General features: G+C 37.7%; 1 protein-coding gene across 3 annotated transcripts; it reads left to right on the forward strand.

The window, feature by feature from the left end:
* The first annotated feature begins 1,182 nt into the window (after window positions 1-1,182).
* On the forward strand, window positions 1,183-23,501 carry elmod3 (ELMO/CED-12 domain containing 3). 3 transcript variants are annotated; one of them, XM_051652837.1, is made up of 14 exons: window positions 1,184-1,225; window positions 1,562-1,627; window positions 2,386-3,190; window positions 9,307-9,378; window positions 9,489-9,557; window positions 9,669-9,738; window positions 10,156-10,218; window positions 13,240-13,328; window positions 13,442-13,565; window positions 13,773-13,895; window positions 17,192-17,322; window positions 17,464-17,540; window positions 17,776-17,903; window positions 19,228-23,501. In XM_051652837.1, the coding sequence occupies exons 3-14, from the start codon at window positions 3,155-3,157 to the stop codon at window positions 19,470-19,472; spliced, it is 1,227 nt and encodes a 408-aa protein (XP_051508797.1). In that variant the 5' UTR covers window positions 1,184-1,225; window positions 1,562-1,627; window positions 2,386-3,154; the 3' UTR covers window positions 19,473-23,501. The 3 variants fall into 3 exon arrangements, with proteins under 3 accessions (XP_051508798.1, XP_051508797.1, XP_051508796.1); XM_051652838.1 differs by lacking the exon at window positions 1,562-1,627 and having other exon boundaries at window positions 1,183-1,225; XM_051652836.1 differs by lacking the exon at window positions 1,184-1,225 and having other exon boundaries at window positions 1,268-1,627.
* The last annotated feature ends 318 nt before the right edge of the window (window positions 23,502-23,819 follow it).

The raw sequence follows: 23,819 nt of genomic DNA on the forward strand, positions 1-23,819 counted from the left end.
TGGGTAGTTGACAAATAGCATAGACATGCATTTTTAAATGCAACATCAAGATTTTAGGATAAACTTTATATGAATATATAATCTGAATTAAACAGTCTGTATTTAGTACATACTGTATATACACACAATCATGAAAGGTGTATGCTTAAAGAAATGTGAGTGGTCTGTGACTGAGACTTTTTTTCTTAAATTATCTTAAATTATTCTATAATAATAATGATAATGATAATAATAATAATTATTATTATTATATAATTATATTCATAAAATTATAAAAAATACAATTATTATAAAACTATTATTATGATAAATATTATTATTATAATATTTTTATTATTTTATTATCTTTTAGCTTTTGTAGTTCATGTGGTGTGTAAAATGAAATTGAGAAAGGACAATTATGTTCAATGGATTCTCTTAAAGGAATATTCCGGGTTCAAAACAAGTTAATCTCAGTCGACATCATTTGTGGCATAATGTTGATTACCACAAAAACTAATTTTGACTCGTCCCTCCTTTTCTTTAAAAACAGCAAAATTCTGGGTTACAGTGAGGCACTTACAATGGAAGTGAATGAGGGCCAAAATTTGGAAGGTTTGAGTGCAGAAATGTGAAGCTTAAAATGTTATAAAAGCACTTACATTAATTCTTCTGTTAAAACTTGTGTATTATTTGAGCTGTAAAGTTGTTTAAATCATAATTTTTACAGTCCTTTAGGGTTTGTTGACATCATCATGGAAACGAAGTTGTAAAATTAACTATAACTTTACACAGAAAATGTTAGTAAGCGATTTTATCACACTAAAATCATGTTTACACACATATTGTTCACATCTTGTGGCGGTTCTAGCTTGTATGGCGAAATAATCCAAAGGAAGGGCAAGTCAAAATTATTCTTTTATGGTAATAAATATTACGCCACAAATGCTGTCGATTGAGCTTAACTTGTATTGAACCCGGAATATTCCTTTAAAATGATGTCCTAAAAATGCACGTGTGATAATTATACACGAAGTTAAGTAGTTTCAGATTATCACTAGCATGTTTCATTAATACAAATCTCATATCAAGTACCCAAATATGAACTTTAAGAGAGCCACACTGCTGCTCTCCTAAAGTATCGTAAGTCTATTTACAGCTGAAGAACCACAATTCCCATAAGGCTCTGTTTCAGTGACTGTGGAAAGGGGGAAGGGACGCCGAGATTGGAGGGAGAGAAACTGAGGTACAAATTAAAACTAATATTTCATACCTATGATTATAGCAACCATATAAATGCGCAACTAGCAGCTAGAAGTGACAATGTCATATTGTTTGCACGTTTCAGTCGATATTTTCTGATAGAAGGACTAATTATTGCCAAGTTAGCTGAGCTAGAAACGAGAGTACCAAAAGATTTGAGGCAGTTTAGCGCGAGCTGCTCGCGAGACAGCGGCTTCAGTCACGGACTGAAATGTGACCCGTAACAACAAATAGCTGCTCTCAAACAGAAATAACTACAGTAACTGCGGGTTTGAATGCTGACATAAATGTGTACGTTTCGTGTTCGCTTAACTTGCAGTGAGACGCAGGGATAAGGAGGAGGGCTGAACGTACCGCTATTTGTGGCGAAAATAACTCATATTATGTAAGTTGATCTTTATCATTATTAGCCATTCTAGAAATCCATTCACTTTGAATATTGAATATTTATAGCAGTATTAATAGCTAATTGTTGGCGTGAAATAACGTGTCATATAAGGTTATGTCTGCATGTAACGGTTATTGTATGATTTATAGAGATCTTCTGATGCTTTGACAGTTCACTGGATGCTGTCATACATTCGTGGTGTGCATCATTTGTAGCTCCTACATAATATCCGATGCAGCTTTTGTTGAATATAACATTACTAATCGATTAATGCCTTTTGAGTTTTCTGCCGTTGTTCTTTATTGTAGTGTTTGGTTAGTTCAGGTTTTGTGAGTCAGGAAAGAGATGACGTCACCTTCACCCCTTTCTCTGCTTATCAATGAAATTTGTCCAGTTATCCGCTGTATAAACACTGTCTACACCAATAGACTCCAAACCAAAATGTAGCCTTCGAAACGTGAAACGTGCTAATTGCTCTTGGTATTATTGCTCTGCATCTATTTCGGTCTCAGAAAGATGCAGTCTTGATCATATGACGTCATCCCTTTCGGATGCTGCTTTTCTGTGCAGCTCTCTTTTACATTGCACTGCTATCCCTGTGGTCAAATAGGAATGTAAAAGCTGGAGAGTGCATGCCTGTATATTTGAGCAGATCTTGATGTTTGCAATGCATATGTCTTTTTAAATATTGATCACATTTTTGGAGTTATTCTTAATGTATTTTGTTTCACTTACTGATTGTGTCCTCAACACAGACTTTTTTGGGTGTTGCTGTACCTCTCAACCGAAGGCCACAGCAAGGTCTGTGAGGAGAAACCTGCTGACCCAGCAAGTCATCAAAAAACTCCCATTAGTTGCATTAATACTTTATCCACCAACCTACCAACCAACCAACCAGCCAACCAACCAGAATTTCCTTCTGCAACTTATTCATCAGGGATTTTGTCTTCAACCCAGAAACAAGGTCAAATACAGCTTCATATCATAGCTGTTGCCAGTCCAATCCTGATTTCTATTCTTCTTACAATGCACCTTGGAAAAACACCTCTCCATGCTCCAATCTCATATCGGTGAACCTTGCACAGCTAAAGAAAGTCTAACACTCACCCATTGACGTGGCAAAGCCAGTTGTCCAGGCTCTTTACAATTAGCACTCGGTCTTGTGAAATCCATCTACAACAAGGCCATCAAGATACACAACTCAGTGCATTAAGATCTCCCACTACAAACCAACCCCAGGCCTGTTACTATTTTACAAAATTATGCTTGTGCTTCTTGGCCCAACTCTGTTTCTACCAACTATTCATAGAATCACAATTTAACAATGATCAACCACTGAAAGCTCTGCTGTTGTGTTAGTATCAATCCACACCTGTTGGAAAGAGTGCAGGTGTTTCTGAAAGTGCTTGTGGTTGTCAGGAAAAAGCTGCAGAACCATGTGTGTCCAGTGGGCAGTGTTTACAATTGGCCTAGTCCACAGGATGAGTGGACAGTAGGGGGACTGCGAAACAGTGGACTCATGTCATGGAAGGGGTCATTGCAGTCACAGGACATTCAGAGGTATGTATGACGTCAGTACCTAGAGGACTACCAGCCAGACCTGTACTACTTTACTCTGCTGTACTCAACTCCCCTGCAAAGGCAAAACACAGTAACTATTCCTTTAGTAATAATTTAGATATTACAGAAATCGGTTCTAATAGAATCCACATTTGACTGGACAATAAAAAAATTTGAAACCATTTTTCTCACTTTCAGTGTCACCATTGTTACTGCATTGTGGCTTTGTAGGGCACTATACTATACTCTACTTCACTACTCTTCACCACACTTCACTATTCTACACTATACTATGAGTCTGTTCCAAAACTTAGTGATCTGCCTCGTTGTCTCCTCCTTACATATACAGCTGTCATCTATAGCATCATGCTAACTGAAAAGCAGCCTCATAATAGAGCCATTTGGAACGCTCTACAAAGGCGGCAGCTCCACGCGTCATTCAAATAGTGCTCGTCACGTGCAGCACATGCAAGACTCGGTTCGCAACTGATTTCAAGGTGATGCGAAAGGAACGGTGTAATAGCACACACACATTTTGTGTAAAATAGTCTGTTTTCTATAATAATAAACTACACTCATTGCCCGACATGGTCTTCCGCTGTTGTACCCCATCCGCCTCAAAGTTTGACGTGTTGTGCTTTCTGAGATGCTATTCTGCTCACTACAATTGTACAGAGCGGTTATCTGAGTTACCGTAGCCTTTCTATCAGCTCGAACCAATCTGGCCATTCTCTGTTGACCTCTCTCATCAACAAGGCATTTCCATCTGGAGAACAGCCGTTCACTGGATGTTTTTTGTTTTTTGGCACCATTCTAAGTAAACACAAGAGACTGTTGTGTGTGAAGATTTCAGGTGATCAGCAGTTACAGAAATACTCAAACCAGCCCGTCTGGTACCAACAATCATGCCACAGTCAAAATCACTGAGATCACATTTTTTCCCCATTCTGATGGTTGATGTTAATATTAACTGAAGCTCCTGACCCGTATCTACATTATTTTATGCATTGCACTGCTGCCACACAGTTGGCTGATTAGATAATCACATGAATAAGTAGGTGTACCAGTGTTTCTTAATTAAGTAGTCAGTGAGTGTAATTTTTATCAATACATTTCACTATTGATTGTATTAGAAATATGTGTATATATATATATATAATACAAATTTCTCTTGCTTTGTCCGCCATCTTGAATTAATTTTTCCACCGAGCTCATCACGGTGCTTTCTGGGATCGCATAACCAGGGAAGGAAATTGTGGCAGGGCGGAGGGCGGAGGGCGGGGCCGGGTCGTGATTCCACACATCCGGCCCCTAATTAGGCTGATGAAGCCCGAGAGGGATAAAGGCGACTGGAGAAGGCAGTGCGACAGAGAGAGAGTTACAGCTGCCCGACACCTGTGTGTGTGTGTCTTTTGCTTAAGTTTCTGATTAAACTATTATTTATATTATCAAGCCGGTTCTCGCCTCCTCCTTTCCATTGAATGTGTTACAGAAACATACAATGATACCTCAGAATTTGGCTAAAATTAGATACATTTGAAGTCAGAAGTTTACATACACTTAGGTTGAAGTCATTAAAACTCATTTTTTAACCACTCCACAGATTTAATATTAGCAAACTATAGTTTTGGCAAGTCGTTTAGGACATCTACTTTGTGCATTACACGAGTAATTTTTCCAACAATTGTTTACAGACAGATTGTTTCACTTTTAATTGACTATATCACAATTCCAGTGGGTCAGAAGTTTACATACACTAAGTTAACTGTGCCTTTAAACAGCTTTGAAAATTCCAGAAAATTATGTCAAGCCTTTAGACAATTAGCCAGTTAGCTTCTGATTGGTTAATTGGAGTCAATTGGAGGTGTACCTGTGGATGTATTTTAAGGCCTACCTTCAAACTCAGTCCCTCTTTGCTTGACATCATGGGAATATCAAAAGAAATCAGCCAAGACCTCAGAAAAAAATTGTGGACCTCCACAAATCTGGTTCATCCTTGGTAGCAATTTCCAAACACCTGAAGGTACCAGGTTCATCTGTACAAACAATAGTACGCAAGTATAAACACCATGGGACCACGCAGCCATCATACTGCTCAGGAAGGAGACGCATTCTGTCTCCTAGAGATGAACGTAGTTTGGTGCGAAAAGTGCAAATCAATCCCAGAACAACAGCAAAGGACCTTGTGAAGTTGCTGGAGGAAACAGGTGGATGAGTATCTATATCCACAGTAAAACGAGTCCTATATCGACATAACTTGAAAAGCTGCTCAGCAAGGAAGAAGCCACTGCTCCAAAACCACCATAAAAAAGCCAGACTACAGTTTGCATGTGCACATGGGGCAAAGATCTTACTTTTGGAGAAATGTCCTCTAGTGTGATGAAACAAAAATTTTACTGTTTGGCCATAATGACCATCGTTATGTTTGGAGGGAAAAGGGTGAGGCTTGCAAGTCGAAGAACACCATCCCAACGTGAAGCATGGGGGTAGCAGCATCATGTTGAGGGGGTGCTTTGCTGCAGGAGGAACTGGTGCACTTCACAAAATAGATGGCATCATGAGGAAGGAAAATGATGTGGAAATATTGAAGCAACATCTCAAGACATCAGCCAGGAAGTTAAAGCTCGGTTGCAAATGGGTCTTCCAAATGGACAATGACCCCAAACATACCTCCAAAGTTGTGGCAAAATGGCTTAAGGACAACAAAGTCAAGGTATTGGAGTGGCCATCACAAAGCCCTGACCTCAATCTGTTAGAAAAATTGTGGACAGATCTGAAAAAGCATGTGCGAGCAAAGAAGCCTACAAACCTGACTCAGTTACACCAGTTCTGTCTGGAGGATTGGGCCAAAATTCCAGCAACTTATTGTGAGAAGCTTGTGGAAGGCTACTCAAAATGTTTGACCCAAGTTAAACAATTTAAAGGCAATGATACCAAATACTAACAAAGTATATGTAAACTTCTGACCCACTGGGAATGTAATGAAAGGAATAAAAGCTGAAATAAATCATTCTCTCTACTATTATTCTGACATTTCACATTCTTAAAATAAAGTAGTGACCATAACTGACCTAAGACGGAATGTTTTCTAAGATTAAATGTCAGGAATTGTGAAAAACTGAGTTGAAATGTATTTGGCTAAGGTGTAGGTAAACTTCTGACTTCAACTGTATCTTAGGAGGCAGCATTAAGATACCTACCTTTTGGAACAGCCTTCTGTCGGGAGCGCGCCTACGATGCCATATAAACTAGGTTTTGGAACATATTACATACAGGGCTCCACAGTTAAAGTTGCGATATGACCTTGTCCGATTATTTAACCACAAAGGGCTGCGATTAAATAGTAAAAACATTAATAGTTTGCTCGCGCTGCTCACTTCAGAGTTTATGTGTTCTGCTCTGTCCTGTCTGTATTGTGTTAGTGAATTACTACAGTGTTTTCAGAACAGTTCTGCTCTCCCCAACTCCAACTCACGTTCAGTGTGACAGATGGGCTCCGAGATCAGTTCCCTTTGCTTATGAGTGCTGAGTGCATTGTATTTAAAGCGCTCCAGATTCACTTTGTATGTTTGGCCGCTACAAGTTAATATATAAATATTACACCCCATGGCACTGGGTATTTGTGGACAGAAGAGGAGATGTTATAATGAGGAGCACATTATACAGCTGTTGTGAACGTGAAATCGGCTACACACAAACTCTTCATGCAGATGTTGCCAAAATAAAAGTTAGACAATGCCACGTGCATGTTAAAGTCCCTGTGAAGTGCCTTGACGGGTGCAGTTCGATTTGGTGTTTTGACTTATTCCATACTGAAACATGAAGTGGGGGCGGGACATTTCGAAAGACTCGTCTCATTTTTAAAGAATAGCCTACAGGCTTTAGTTTACAGCCACACACACACACATACCCCTTTCCACCATTCTGCTTATGTCAGAGCTGCCTACCGAAAAAACTTTAGAAGCGATCTCAATACTGGCCAGCTTTTCCAAAGACTTGAGAAGCGAACAGTGATCTAACTGACAACATTAATCCATAACCAGCCCACAAATGCATACAGCACATCGTGGTCTTTGCTTACGACGAAGCTGGAGCCTTTGTGCAAGTCCAGTGCAGATGAATGAGAAACAAGCAATTAAGAGATAATATATCCATGTTTTGAATCACAGAATTCAAGAATAAAGAACATTTACTTGAGCTGTACATACCAAGAAATCTCTGGCTGCACAAAAAATATAAATAAACTCCAGTACCTGTGTTGCCACGTCCCATTCAGAAGTGATCATCTCTATGCCCTATTCCCTTTGATTTACCCTCCACTGTGAGAGCTTTAGATGGCTGAAAGGTGATAAAGGTCAGTCAGAATTCACTTTTTAAGTTATTCTTATTGGAAATTCTGTTTAGAACGACACTACAGCATGGATTGTGCTCCCTTCAAAGTGTCATGCGAAGACAGGATCAGCACCAGTTATAATATAGCCAGACACGCTGAACAGTTGTAGAGCAAGGGAGTATTCTAGTTATAGAATGCATTTGATTGGACAAGGTTTCTTAACCTCTATATCAGTGGTTCCCAACCCTTTGGGGGGCCCGGAACTACATATGCTTTGATGTGGTCAAAGATATGAAAATATGCTATACCAGTAAGCACGCCAGTATCCTTGTCTAACTCAACAGCCATGTCCCAAATGATGCACTGTGCACGTACAATATGCACTCAGCCATGTAGTATTTGAATTTATAAAGTGTAGTATAATCCCAAATGGAACACTAAAAAAATGTTTTACAGCACAGAAACATTCACCATTTTTCAGCTGATGGTAATGTCATTTCAGATGCACATGATGTGTTGTTGCTAGTTTTAGCGCATTAGTGCAACACTTTTATCTCAAATAATTTTATATATTCAAACAGTGTGGGCTGATGGTAAAGCATTCAACTCACATTTGTTAGGTTCTGTCTTCACAGATATTTCGCTAGTTACCACATTACATACATCATTATTTTGGTGGAAGAAGTACATCATCAAGAAGCGGGCACTGATGTATGGGACGTCATAGATGTTCATGAGTCTTTTTATCTGGAAAAGTGAGACTGCAGATTTTAAATGTTTATATCTTCTGAAAATGAATTTTGTAAACTTTTAGAAGAACACCAGAATATACATGATCTTAAAGCAAATAGATATGGGCTAAAAGCAACAAACTTAAATTTTGATTCCAAAATAGAAATATATTACGATTGTATAATGTTAATAATAATAATATAATATAAAATTACAATAATATAATATTCAAGTTAACTGGGTTTCAAAAATAACAATGATAAGTGGGCTGAGACGCTATCACACAGTGGACAAAAGCAGGTACACAGTTGATAGGTATAAAGAGAAGCCTTTTTATTGGAAGTAGAACATGGGCAAAAAATTACCAAGTTTTGGTCAAAAGGAATCATTTATTTACTAGTTTTTTGTTTATCTTATCATAGTTCTCTTTGCAATCACAATATTTTTCTAAATAATCACTATATGACTGTTTAAATCGTGCAGCCCTACTATACAACTCTATATTATGCTATGTTACACTACACTACACTACACTACACTATACTACACTACACTATATTACACTGTACTATACTGCCTCAAAAAGGGAAAACTTAAAAATAAAAAAAGTCTTATTACATTTGTACAGTTTTATGTCAGTGTAGTTGCCATGTTCTGAAATTCCCTGTGTGCTGTCTGTGCCCAGAGTAAAACAAATAGAGGAGATGTAAATTAATGGAATGGACTTGTCATGCCTGCAGTATAAGGACATTTACAATGAAATGTTAAGTGGGCTTTGCTTTTCCATTTGAAATTTGGCAGACATGTTACATTCTTGTACATGAAAGTGCAAAGACAATTGCACAAGTAATGTGTTCACTGATAGAAAGTGCAAAAGCAAATTCAGTTCGCATTTTCTATTTAATTGAGGACAGAATATGCCACTTATGAATGTTGCTTCATTTCAACATTTTCTGACTCGCAATGAAAAATGAAATGAAATTAAATAAATACAAAAATACAGATGCAGATTATGATTATTTAAAATATTTTTTATATCTTCCATTTTTAGGGCTTGAATGGTTTTCCACAAGAATGCAAACAGACAGAAGATCTAACCAATGGACACTCCAAATGCACAACTGTGAGAACCAACTGCTAAAATACTGTACATAAAACTATGTCTTACCAGTATTTATATGCATCAGATTAAGTGCAAGATTTGCTTTCTGTGCTTTCTTTCATTTTTATTAGATACTGAATGGACTCACTCCAGGTAATGGTATCAAAGAGAATGGCAACCCTTATCTCAAAACTGTCCAGGTGAGTCTTAAACAGACAGTCACATGATGCAAATTTTGTTTTCTGTTGTTATGTGAGTGCAGTCAATTGCTTAAACAGAGCAGGTAATGGTGTGATATTTTGATTGTGTAGATCTCAGCCCTGAAACAGAATGGCCTCTTACAGTCACTGGCAGCTGGAGGCAATCAGACTAAAACAGAAGGTAAAGACTTAAAGAGATAGTTCACCCAAAAGTAAAAATTCTGTCATAATTTACTCGCCTTCATGTTGATCCAAACCCATAACTTTCTCTCCTCTATGGATCACAAAAAGAGATGTTAGGCTGTAGGCTAGCCTCTGTCACCATTCACTTTCATTGTATCTGTTTCTGTAATTCCTTACAATGAAAGTGAGCTACTGAGGCTTTCAGTCCCTACCATTCAGCCTAACATCTCCTTTTGTGTTTAACAGAAGAAAGTAATTCATACTGGTTTGGAAGGACATGAGGGTGAGTAAATGATGCCAAAATGTTGACTTTTGGGTGAACTAACCCTTAAGTCACTCATTGTTACAAACTCACTGATGTCAGTAGATCATAACTTTGACACTATATGTTTGTATGTGTGTAATGTGTGTCTAGAGGTGAGCTCGGAGGTGGAGCGAGCACAAGAGGAGTGGGATGCCCTGGAGAGCATCCAACCAGGTGAGACCAATTACCTTGTCACCATGGAAACAACATCCTGTCAACCTGTATACTGAGCTCATTATGTCACCATGACTTAGCATATGCCATACCCTGGAGAGATGGCATCACCTCCCTTGCTAAAATAGTTACATTACCAAACTTGATTACTGTCAGCTACAATCTGCAGCATCTGCACCTCTTGATAAGATGTGTGGTCAACAATGGGCATCATTTTACAGCATAATGACTACATAAAGACCATTGTCCACATATACATTTTATGTGTTGTATTGACTATACAGTATATGACTATTTATATGAAGTACACTACATAGAGTTTCATTTACATACATTTTTCTGACCACTGCCTTCATCACTTCTTTTAAAATGGAATACAAGTAAATTACTGCCAACTAATGCCTTTATCAGCCAAATAACAAAGGACACTTCATCTAAGTGCACTTCTGCAGTCAATATGGGATGGACTTCAAAGACGCTTAATCATTAATCTTATAGTTCAATCAGTATCCTTTAGTTTTAAACATTGCCCACCAAAATCTTTTTAGTTTACTGAATTAATTCATTACTTTTATTACTAACAGACAACTAATTAGGGCCCAAGCACTGAAAGTGTGGAGACCCTATTGTTCTTCTAAGGATTATTAGGGCCCTAGCACTGAAAGTGTGGAGGCACTATTCTTCTAAGTATTATTATTATTATTATTATTAGGGCATAAGAACTGAAAGTTTGGAGGCTCTATTGTTCTTCTAAGGATTATTATTAGGGCCCAAGCACTGAAATTGCGGATGACCTATTGTTCTTCTAAGGATTATTATTATTAAGGCCCAAGCACTGAAAGTGCAGAGGCCCTATTGTTCTTATAAGGATTATTATTATTAGGGCCCAAGCACCGAAAGCTTGTTTTTGAGGTACTTGGCATGCTTGAATTTTCATGATATTTTGCACACGCATCAGAGTTGTCAGCCATTAGGCCTGGGCAAAAGTTAACACATGGGCGTGGCTGGGGAGCTCTGTAGCGCCACCTTTTGACAAAAGTGGTGGGGTCAGTTTCTACTACAGTCACCAAACTTGCTGCATATATTTCTCATCAAGCCAGACAACTTTTAACCCAACAGGAAGTCCGCCATTTTGGGTTGAATGTGCATTTTTTGAAAATTGCAGGCCCAAACTTTTGAATACTCCCCCTAGAGGATTCATGTGACTGCCACCAAATTTAGGCAATCTTATACCAAGACATTGAAGATGCTAAATTGCTAACAGATTTTTGATATATCGAACGGTGTCGCCATGGCAAGGCAATATATTAAGGGCAAAAATGTGAAACAGGAAGTTCCTTATATCTTCTGTGTGAATTGTATGATTTTGATGAAAATTCGGCTGTATGTTTGATAAAGGGGGCTGATCACATTTATGCGGCTATTATGGGTCACGGTCATAGCGCCACCTACTAGCAGCAGGAAGTAAGGCAATTTTAACAGACTTTGAAATAGCCCTCTTGTGTTTACATGAATTGCTTCAAAATTCTTTAGAATAATGCCAAGACACTGCTGATGTAAAATTGTAAAGGGATATTTGATATCTTAAACAGTGTGAAAACAGTTTTAAAGTGAAATAAAAAAGTTATAGAAGTTTAAGTTTATTGTAATGAAAATGTACTGCACAAACTTTTTATTTTTTTATATAAATAAAATATGCTAAAAATACAAACTGAAATGTAAAAATATTAGAAAATCAAAGCCACATGTCTAACCCAGATCTGATCCAAATTTTATAAAAATTTTTAGATAAAATTTTTTTTATAAAAAAAAAAGACCTTTTGTTGGCAGTTTTTACTCAGATGCAGTACCAGAAATATCCAATAGAGGACAGCCAAGCTCCATTGGTGAATGATTCCCAAAAGACCATATCTGCATAATAGACCATAGACGTTTCTGCCTTATTTATCAGTGTAAATCTCACAATCTTTTATGTTATACGTTTTTTAAATATTGAGTGTAAATTTATAACATTATGCTTATTGTTATATTACCCTGGGATTAGTTTAAAAAACGAATTACCACAGCTGCAAGGGGGTTTCTATGACAGCTTCTGAGAGAGTGACAGTAAATTTGGCATCTTCTCCCAACTGACTTGCTTAATCCACCGCTCTCTATTTTTTATTTTTTTCCTCTTCTGGAAAGTCATTCAAATGTAATAGTGGATTTTTTCTTTTGGTCTTGGAGCAAATGGGTAAGTGACAATAATATTTGCTGGGATCTCCCATTCACCGCTGTCGAAGTTTACCCTGCAAACTTTTACTTCCGCGTTCCAAAACCTGGACTGTGAAAAAGGTCTATTATCTGAATAACTCATAAAAACATAAAGGAACCAAAGCCACTCATCTGACCATGTCCTGATATGAATTTGAGAACAATCAGTGCTCGAAGTGGGGCGGTACACAACACCTGCACTTCTATAATTTACAGCGTAAATAATAGATATACAGTTGAAGTCAGAAGTTTACATACACTTTAGCCAAATACATTTAAAGTCAGTTTTTCACAATTCCTGACATTTAATCATAAAAACGTTCCCTGTCTTAGGTCAGTTAGGATCACTACTTTATTTTAAGAATGTGAAATGTCAGAATAATAGTAGAGAGAACCAGACAGAACTGGTCATTATGGCCAAACAGTTACATTTTGGTTTCATTACAAAAGTTTATGAACACCCAAACACCACACCCATTTGTGCTTGTTGAGCATTTCATTTAAAAACCATTGGCATAAATAGAATTACACAGAATTGAATTGGAAGCACACAATTCTCTAGAATTTTATTGTATTCCATAGCATTAAGATTTGTCTTCACTGGAATTAAGGGGCCATAGCAAAATCCGTTAATTAGAAGGTGGTGTTCACATACTTTTGGCTGTCTGATTTTTTAGGAGTATATTTTACGAGCAGATTTTCAGGAAAGAACCTTGCTTATGAATCAGGGGTGCATGTATGTGTGAGTAAATGATGTGTCTTTTATAGTTCTTGCTGAGGATCTTACTCCCTCACCACTGATCTCATTCAACGAGGCTCTGCAGCATTTTCAGACAACTGATCTCGGAGACCTGCTTGTAAGTTTTTTTAAAGTGAAAATATTCAGTTCTGTCATTGGCTATATGTGTGACAATAGTAATAACCCTCTTTCTCTTTTCTTACTTTCATACTTTCTCTTCCCCTCTATCAGAAGAACATTCAGCCCACCATTCGCAGGACTGGATTTGCTGCCATCACTCACTTCCTGTTTGGTCCTCCCCGGCTACACAAAGACCTAGTAGAGGAGAGAGACCTAGTGTTTGCCATTGCACAGTGTTAGTAGAGTGAATGTTTACTCAAAATGAGTTGACAAATGTGGTAGCTGCATTATGAGACTCTCGTCGTTAAAACAAATTAATAAGGCTTTCAACTGAGAACTTGTTTCTCTATGGTGATGAACCAGTTAAGTGGTTTAGACAGCTGCCAGAGTAACCACTTACAATTCTTACATGATTGATGTCACTGTTTTGGTGATTGTGTAGGTTCTCTGGATAATGGACAGTCAGTGCACATGCGTGTACTCCAGACCATCTACAGGAAACTGACCTGCACCCGTGCAGACTGCCCTCGCTATGGACCACACTGGGAGAATGTGGGCTTCCAAGGTACCTGTGTGTATGTGTGAAATGTTTGTTTGTGTGCACTGTACTGATGTGTTTGTTTGTATTAATATGTTGCATGTAAGTATGTTACATGTACTTCACGTATATTTCAGGTATGACATTCAATTACAGTTCTTGCAAGGCAAGCACTAAATTCCTCAAACATTCTAAGTTGTAAGGCCGAAAAATGCTCTACACAAGTACGTGAACGCAGAAGCGATCGCTTGGCCACCGCATTGCCACCGCGCAGTCCGGTTGAAAATGCTTAACGTGCGTTCATTTTTTTTCTCCCAAATTTGGAATGGCCAATTCCCGATGCGCTCTAAGTCCTCGTGGTGGTGTAGTGATTCGCCTCAATCCAGGTGGCAGAGGACGAATCTCAGTTGCCTCCCGGTTGACGATCTCAGACACGCGCATCTTATCACGTGGCTTGTTGAGCATATTAACACGGAGACATAGCGCTTGTGGAGGCTTCACACTATTCTCCGCGGCATCCGCACACAACTCACCACGTGCCCCACCGAGAGCGAACCACAGTATAGCGATCATGAGGATGTTACCCCATGTGACTCTACCCTCCCTAGCAACCGGGCCAATTTGGTTGCTTAGGAGACCTGGCTGGAGTCACTCGAACTCACGACTCCAGGGGTGGTAGTCAGCGTCTTTACTCGCTGAGCTATCCAGGCCCCACTAACGTGCATTCTTGCATTACTATGCCGGGAACAAACATGAGTACTAAAGTGGGCGATAAAGTTTCCTTCAAAGGTCTGTGCCATTAAACTGGATGTGTTATTATTCAGGGAAGTTGCTATAAATATATTGATTTTAACCTTCTTGCTCAGCAAAATTCTCTTCGAACTGTTGCTCCGCCATGACAGTAGTTCATTTGAAAGAGAAAACTCACCGTAGAAGCGGACAGTTCACGCTAATCTTGCTATAGTGCCCCAAGTGGCAACACTGAAAATACAACATGTACTTGCGTTGGGTTATGACTTGCGCTCTGACACATTTCTGAATGCAACAAAGTGTGAAATTGAGTTTGCATAGCAAGATGCATCTGCATTCATGTACTCGTGTAGAGTATGTTTTGACCATAACGATTAAATTAATTGAGCCCAAACTGCTTATTATTCAGACTCTATTTTAACTTTTTGTATATAATTTCAGTTAGCTATCTATTTTTTGCAAAGTTGATACTTTTTGAGAAATTTAAGATGAAAATGTTTGAAAATCACCCTTTGGCTCACATTGATAGATTTGTTGAGCATTCAAAATGTAACCATTTTGCCATGAAATCAACTCTGTCTGTTACATATAATGTGTGTGTGTGTGTGTGAGGTTTTTTTTTTTTTTTGTGGTTAACAAGGACATTTTTTTAGGTTACACACTAGTAATGACGAGGGTATTATGAAATAAATGTGGTTTATGAGGACAAACCTAGTATCCCTGTAATTCAAACGGCTTAAAAAAACATACTAAACAATGTTTTTTTGAAAATGTAAAAATGCCAAAATGTAACGTTTCTGTGAGGGTTAGGTTTAGGGGTAGGGGAAAGAATATATATACAGTTGAAGTCAGAAGTTTACATACACCTTAGTCAAATACATTGAATTTAAACTCAGTTTTTCACAATTCCTGACATTTAATCTTAGAAAACATTCCCTGTCTTAGGTCAGTTAGGATCACTACTTTATTTTAAGAATGTGAAATGTCAGAATAATAGTAGAGAGAATGATTTATTTAAGTTTTTATTTCTTTCATCACATTACTAGTAGGTCAGAAATTTACATACACGTTGTTAGTATTTGGTATCATTGCCTTTAAATTGTTTAACTTGGGTCAAACGTTTTGGGTAACCTTCCACAAGCTTCTCACATTAAGTTACTGGAATTTTGGCCCATTCCTCCAGACAGAACTGGTGGAACTGAGTCAGGTTTGTAGGCCTCCTTGCTCGCACATGCTTTTTCAGTTCTGCCCACAATTTTTCTATCGGATTGAGGTCAGGGCTTTGTGATTGCCACTCCAATACCTTGACTTTGTTGTTCTTAAGCCATTTTGCCACAACTTTGGAGGTATGTTTGGGGTCATTGTCCGTTTGGAAGACCCATTTGCGACCAAGCTTTAACTTCCTGGCTGATGTCTTGAGATGTTGCTTCAATATATCCACATAAATTTCCTTCCTCATGATGCCATCTATTTAGTGAAGTGCAACAGTCCCTCCTACAGCAAAGCACCCCCACAACATGATACTGCCACCCCCATGCTTCACGTTGGGATGGTGTTCTTCAGCTTGCATGCTTCACCCTTTTTCCTCTAAACATAACAATGGTCATTATGGCCAAACAGTTCAATTTTTGTTTCATTACACCAAAGGACATTTCTCCAAAATGTAAGATCTTTGTCCCCATGTGCACTTGCACACTGTAGTCTGGGTTTTTTATGGCGGTTTTGGAGCAGTGGATTCTTCCTCGCTGAGCGGCCTTTTAGGTTATGTTGATATAGGACTCGTTTGACTGTGCGTTTATAGATACTCGTCTACTTGTTTCCTCTAGCATCTTCACAAGGTCCTTTGCTGTTGTTCTGGGATTGATTTGCACTTTTCGCACCAAACTACGTTCATCTCTAGGAGACAGAATGCGTCTCCTTCCCGAGTGGTATGATGGCTGCGTGGTCCCATTGTGTTCATACTTGCGTATTGTTGTTTGTACAGATGAACATGGTACCTTCGGGCATTTGAAAATTGTTCCCAAGGATGAACCAGACTTGTGGAGGTCTGTAATTTTTTGGCTGATTTCTTTTGATTTTCCCATGATGTCAAGCAAAGAGGGACTGAGTTTGAAGTTAGGCTTAAAATACACCCACAGGTACACCTCCAATTCAGTACACCTCCTATCAGAAGCTAATTGGCTAATTGTCTAAAGGCTTGACATCATTTTCTGGAATTTTCCAAGCTTCTTAAAGGCACAGTTAACTTAATGTATGTAAACTTCTGACCCACTGGAATTGTGATATAGTCAATTAAAAGTGAAACAATATGTGTGTAAACAATTGTTGGAAAAATTACTCATGTCATGCACAAAGTAGATGTCCTAAACGACTTGCCAAAACTATAGTTTGCTAATATTAAATCTGTGGAGTGGTTAAAAAATGAGTTTTAATGACTTCAACCTAAGTGTATGTAAACTTCTGACTTCAACTATAGTTGGTAGAGTATAAAAATCATTATCTGTGGAGAGTACTCAAGATAGGAGTACCAACGTGTGTGTGTGTGTGTGTGTGTGTGTGTGTTATACATACAGGTTCAGACCCTGCCACAGATTTAAGGGGAACAGGTTTTCTGGGCCTGATGCACACTCTATACATTGTCATGGACCCAGAGATACTACCACTGGCTAGAGACATCTACAAACTCTCTCAGCATCCAGTCCAGGTAATACACTAACAAGCACATACAAACATGGGCTTTTTTTAACTACTGTATGTTGGACCCTCCTATAACATTGCCTAATAATTATAACCTGGCTAAAATTATTCACTGATAGCTAAAAAAACTAATTTTTAACACCTCCAGAATTTTCCATTCAGTGTGATGTCCATCAACATGACCAGAATTGCCCTGCATGCTCTCAGGGAGGAGGTGTTGTCCAAGTAGGTCAAAATCTTTTGTCATGACAAAAATGTGCTTCTGTATGCACTTCTGAACATTTATTGGTAATTCTTTTGTGCAAAATTAATTGTATGATTTCATGTCTGTAAAATCATTTGGCTGTGTTTGTCTCCAGTGGAAAGTTGCCCTCAGTTTGGGATATTTTCTGTTCCCTCACCTCTGCAACAGTTGTTTCCAGGGCAATAAAACTTTTCATTGCTTTGTGATGTCACCTAGGGAGTGTAACCGAAGGCAACAGGTTGTGGCAGTGTTAAATGATTTTTATGTTGCGACGTTCCTGCACCTCTACCAGCTGTGGAAGAGCCAGCAGAAAACAATCTCTGACTCCGGCCATGTGCTTAAAGGTACCGATATTAATCAATCATAGTCATTCTTTGCAGTTCCAAATTAACAGCATTGCTTTTTTTGCATGGTATAATTTAGTATATCAGTGACCTTCAGCATGGACATACTTATGGTACTTATGCAATATATGAACTGATGCAAAATATGGTTTATTACATAATTTATATTATTAGCCCACAAGAAAAAAATTATTGTCAAAAAAATTAATAAAACAATGTGCACAGTGCACACAGCATCTGGCTATCTCGCATCTTGCAATCTGGCTGAAAACACATTGGCTTTCCTGGATCAGAAAATGTCATCAGAAATGATGTAGCATCATGGAACGCTAAACCAATCAGATTGGGTTCAGATCGGTGCTAAAAGTCATCCATATTTGGGCAGAGAGACATGTGATTGGTGACTGTTACATATGGCCACCAGGAGATGGCACCAAGTACATGACACAGACTCAATGATGACTCAGATGGCACAGAATGAAACTCATTCTGTGAAATCTCATTACTAAAATCATGTCTGCATGCTATTCTAACCTATAGTCATTGTTGTGTTTGCATGTGTAATTAGTTCTTATGTGCAATTATTATGTTTTATTTGTTTGGAGAGGCTTTTAGACACTTGGAGACGTTTTTGTACTCTAGGATAAATCATTTTTGTAATGCTATACATTTTGATTGCTTTGTTGAATCAGCACACAATTTTACTCACAGTTGACATGATTGTGAACAAAACAAAAGCATTTTTTTTTTTTTTTTTTTTATTTACACCCAGAGATATATAGTGTGAAATTAGAAAAAAAGTCAATTTTTGGCAGAAGTTTTTTTTTAAATTTCTCAGCAGTTTCTTTGGTGGAGAGTCTCAGAATTTATCATAATCTATGTTATTAAATAACTTGAAAGGTTTTCTTTAAAATTATACCAAACACCAGGTATAATAACTTTTTTGCCAAGTTGTAAGCCTTTAATTTTGGGTATGCCACTGAAACAGGAAATCTTTACACACACCCTCAGAGCTTAAAGGGTTAACTAAAAAAAATTGATTAAATACTTACAATAACTGACAGCCCTAGTTAGTATATTCATGGTTGTAAAGTTAATAATATGACATTTACTTAACTCGTTTTTGCTGCTTAGTTTCAATAAATGGTCTGGGTGGACTGGAGCTTCGTTTTGTGGTTGTTAGAGTATGTCTGCATAATACATCAAACTCTTATTTAAAAAAAGCCAGAAAAAACCTGTATATAATAAGACACCTTTAATAATATGCATACACGTAAGCATGTTAGCAGCTTGACTCTGTCTCTGTCTGCTCTGTGATGTACAGAAGTGGAGCTCTTAGCCAAGAAGAACCCCAAGCAGATTCTCAAACGTCTCGAGGGCTACCTGAAAGAGAGACGTGCTGGGACAGGACACCGAACATCACCTGACATGCTGTCACATAGCAACCCTTCACCTGGTGACAGTGGGTCTCGAGCAGGAAGTCAGGGTGGGGAGGAGGGGAAGGAGATTAAATTCACTGGTGTCTGTGAGCTGCCCCCCGAGATGGAGGGAGAGGCCAGACTCATCTGAGAGACAGAGAAAGAGAGATGAGAGACAAATAAAGGCATAGTTCACTCAAAAATAAGAAATCTGCCATTTACTCACTCTAATATTGTTCCAAATCCATACAACTGACTTTCTGTGGAACACAAAAGGAGATGTCAGGCAGATTGTCACCATTCACTTTCATTGCATATTTCTTCCACATGATGAAAGTGAATGGTGACTGAGACTACCATTCTGCCTAACATCTCCTTTTGTGTACTTTTTTATTGTGTGAAGAAAGTCAAACAGGTTTGAAACAACATGAGGGTGAGTGAAATATGACAATTTTCATTTCTGGGTGAACTGTCCTTTTAAGAACATGTGTTTGAATGGGCATTTGATTTGTACAGTCTCAAATATCTCTCTTGCTCTAACTCTGTCTTTCTCTCTTTTTTCTTCATTTATTTTCAATCTATTCATTCTTAAGCACACTCAGTGACAAGTCTATGTTGTAACTGTAGTAGCAGATAAAATCATAATAATCTTTGCTGTTTTTTTTTTTTTTTTTTTTTCTGTTAGGGTACCTATTGGCTTTTCAAAGCTTTCTCTGAAAAAAAAAAAAAAGCCAATAGTTTTAGTTGCCAAATATCAGAGTTAATGGTACAGTTTACTAGTCATCATTTACTCATCCTAATGTTGTTACAAACATTCAAATATTTTTTTTTTTTTCTTCAGTGGAATACAAAAAGACACATCAGACAGTATGTTAGTCTCAGTTACCATTCACTTTCATTGCATCTTTTTTCCATACAGTGAAAGTGAATGGGGAGTGAGGTTGTCATTCTGTCATACATGTTTGGAACAATTAAGGGTGAGTGAATGATGACAGAAAAAGTGAACTATCCCTTTACAAAGATAATTTTAGTAAGTGTAATTCTAGATGTACCAACTCAGTGGCAATCAGGAATGGACGTGTCTTGATGAACGTGTAAAGTGGTTTCCAGAAATGATCCAGCACCTTACCCACGACTGTGGTATTGAGTGAGAATTATTTCCTTAGTGTGATGTGGTGACTGTGCAGGGATTTATTTGATTTAACTGAGACCAGTGTAGTCTAAAGCCTTGTGATCCTCCTGATCATTTGAACTTGTTCACTGTAACCAGGTCAACATTCACAAAGTTATCAAAGTTTATATTGATGTTGCCGCTTTAACCTTCACTGTTGAAAAAATTTAATGAGATATCAAAACGTTGGATGAAAATAGTTTTCTTTTGTCCCTTTAGAGACAATACATTTTAGAGACTATCCGACTTGCTTCCGTTGGCATGATCTCTTCAACAATAGTCTGAAACTGTCATATCTTGGTATCGTTTTAATGGGAAAGTGCATATTAGTGACCTGTAGTATAAATAACCATTAAGCTGTTCAGTTGCAAGCCTGGAATTGTCAACTAATTTTATTTAAACGTTTGAGCTTTGAGCTAAAATTAGGACCGTAATCAAAAAGAAAATGTGATATTCTGAGGTGTTTTAATGCTTGTCTGCATGTTTCCTCGATATTGATAGCAGTTACATTCCAATTTTAAGTAGCCTTGATGCAACTATGAACATCTGGGCATGTTTTGGACGAGAGTGAGGATGATCACATGACTGTACCAGAAATAATCCTGAAAATGCTATTGGTTGCCTGTTATGATGTTTCTCATAGAGGACAGCATACTCAAGCTGTCCACTATTTAGTCCAGAGGAAATAGATGGCGTATTATAAATTGTTGGACAGTGATGAAATCATTACAGCTCCCTGAAGCACTTTTAGCAAGTGTGTAAACAAGGTTTGTTTGGGTTAATTGTGTCTATAAGACATGGTTTTATATAAAATATTAGCCAGGAAGCTGCAGGTCATTTAAACTGTACTGTATGTGAGAAACGTTGGTATCTTAAAGTGGATCACATTAGGCAACATCTTGCATCTAAGCGTTGTACATTCAAACAGACATTTCAGATCTGTTTATAGTGTAGTCAAGCAATTACACCATGATACTTGTTGATTTAAAAAGAGAATACCTTATTTACTGTTGAGCCACATCAGGTTTGTGCGGCAAATAGTTGAGAATTTGGTGTATTTTTGTCATTTGTGTCTTGTTCTCCCGAGTCCAGGTCCAATAAAGATGTGAGGGTTGCAGCAGTCATGTATATTGTACATTTTGGAAAAAATTTGTTGGGGAAAGTCCGTCTCTCCCTTTGCAACCCTATTCTGCACTATCGTCTTGTTAGCATGTCAGGTACCGCTAGAGATGTAGCATCCAGGAATCGTTGCTTTTAAATTCCTTGTTAAAAAAAGCTTGTTAATGTAACTCGGTATGGTTGCAAATGTTTGTCTAAGTTACCTAGTCCAAAGTGTTGTTGTATGATATGAATACAGTGCGTCCAGTACGTTTCAGTTTAACTTTTACGGTCTTTCTTTTTGTAGTTGTTTTTCTTCTTCTGAAACAACACATGAATATAAATACTCAGTGGATGTATATTAGAAGTCCTGTCACATTAGCCAGTTACATTTTTATATAAAGCAGAGTAGTATTTTATAAACTTGAATAAGAGCAAATGATGGTGGAAAAAGAATGTTTATATAAAAGGCAAATCACCCTTTCCTGGCTTATTTACTAGTTCTGTTTGACTGGTTTGTATTAGTGCTGGTTCAGGTCATAATCCTTCTATAACTGTACTCTCGAGTGAATTCAGTGCAGTTCAGCGCTGTTGTCAACTGCAAGCATTTATGTGTTTAATACTTGCCAGTTTGTTTGTCAAACTGAAGCATAGTTAACACTAAGAAAGACTTTGAATGAATGTTGAAGAAGCATAATTTTAAGAAGATGCAATATAACAAATGATGTCAAGTGAGAGTACTGCCCAAGAGACCTGTATTTCCTACAAGTCATATTCCGTGCACTCCTTTTAGGATATTTTAAACTGTCATGTACACTTGCCAGTGCAACTCTTCAGAAGTGTGTGTTGCTATTTAGCTTACTGGCTCAAAATATATTATGAACAATCAAAGCTACAGTCTAACAATCATCCACAACCATGACCATCATAATGAGCCTGGTTCGGCACCTTTTCTTGTATATGTTTGCACAATAAGTTGTTTATTATTTGTTTAGCTGTTATTTCCCAAAGGAGAGGGTGGTATGTACTGTATATGAGATGACTTTTAACGTGTGTGTGTGTATGTGTGTATATAACAAATAAATGATTGTAACAGTATGATAAGTTACCTGGGCATATTATGCATACCTCAGGCTTCAGACAAATCTCTTCTGGGTAGACGTTTTATTGAGGACAGCCATGATTCCATGTCGTAGCACAAAATGGTGTGTGGTGTCACTTGCAGTAATCTACCTAGCTTGGGAATGTACTGTATGTATATGTATGTACACTAATGCAGCACTGCAAAATATTGACTTCTACAGTATATATTTCTATAGCCCATGTTTGTGAAAACTATAGTCTTACACGCTGAAACGCAAACCTTTGCTGGAGGATGTTTTTAACAATCTTATTGGTTGAAACAAATCAGACGATTTTGTGGCCTTTGGTATTTGCTGTGCTTTCGTGAATGGTTTTTTACACCATTACAAAATGTCAAAAACGATTCACCCTACTATTGCACAGTATTTCTTTGGACCAAAAGGAATATTTGTGACCGGGTTTGAGTTATCAAGCTGGTTTGGAAAGATCTTACAGTCCTTAATGTTAGTATCTTCCTTCTCCATTCCACAATACTTCATTTGTCTGGCCCATAAAGATGAAATTCAGCCCCAAACGGCTGTTTGAGTTACTAAAAAATACAAACCCAAATCTCCAATTTGATTCACTTCCCTGAATCAAAGTCCTGCACTTCATTTAGAGATGAGTTGTTTTCGTCTGGTATGATCCCTCAGAGCCTTTTATTATATCTGAACCTTGATTGTAGAATCCCTATTTTATAATGAAAACATATTTAAGAATATATGCAGTGGTACAGTGATGTATCGTATGAAGAGTAATAAATAAATGCAACTTTAAACAGAATTAAAAGCGTTATGTTATGATTCTTTACTACAAACTAGAAATATCTGTATCATGGACCTTTTTGCATTGTAATAGTGTGGGTTTACCATTAGGGGTCAGTCTGCTGCTGTAGGGCACCCCTTCAGAAACAGACAAGCAAATGTTTTCAAACACTGTACGTGTTTTTCACCATTATTAGGTGTCTACATAAATTACGTTATTGATTTCTTGCTAGATGGAATCTGATATGCATACAAGTGTTCTTACTATCTTTACTGTATATAGCATTGAACGCTTGTGTGCATGCCAGATTCCTTCAAGCAAGAGGTATAGACCAATTCCGTT

Source organism: Myxocyprinus asiaticus, chromosome 24 (genome assembly GCF_019703515.2).
Source record: "Myxocyprinus asiaticus isolate MX2 ecotype Aquarium Trade chromosome 24, UBuf_Myxa_2, whole genome shotgun sequence".
NCBI lineage: Eukaryota > Metazoa > Chordata > Actinopteri > Cypriniformes > Catostomidae > Myxocyprinus > Myxocyprinus asiaticus.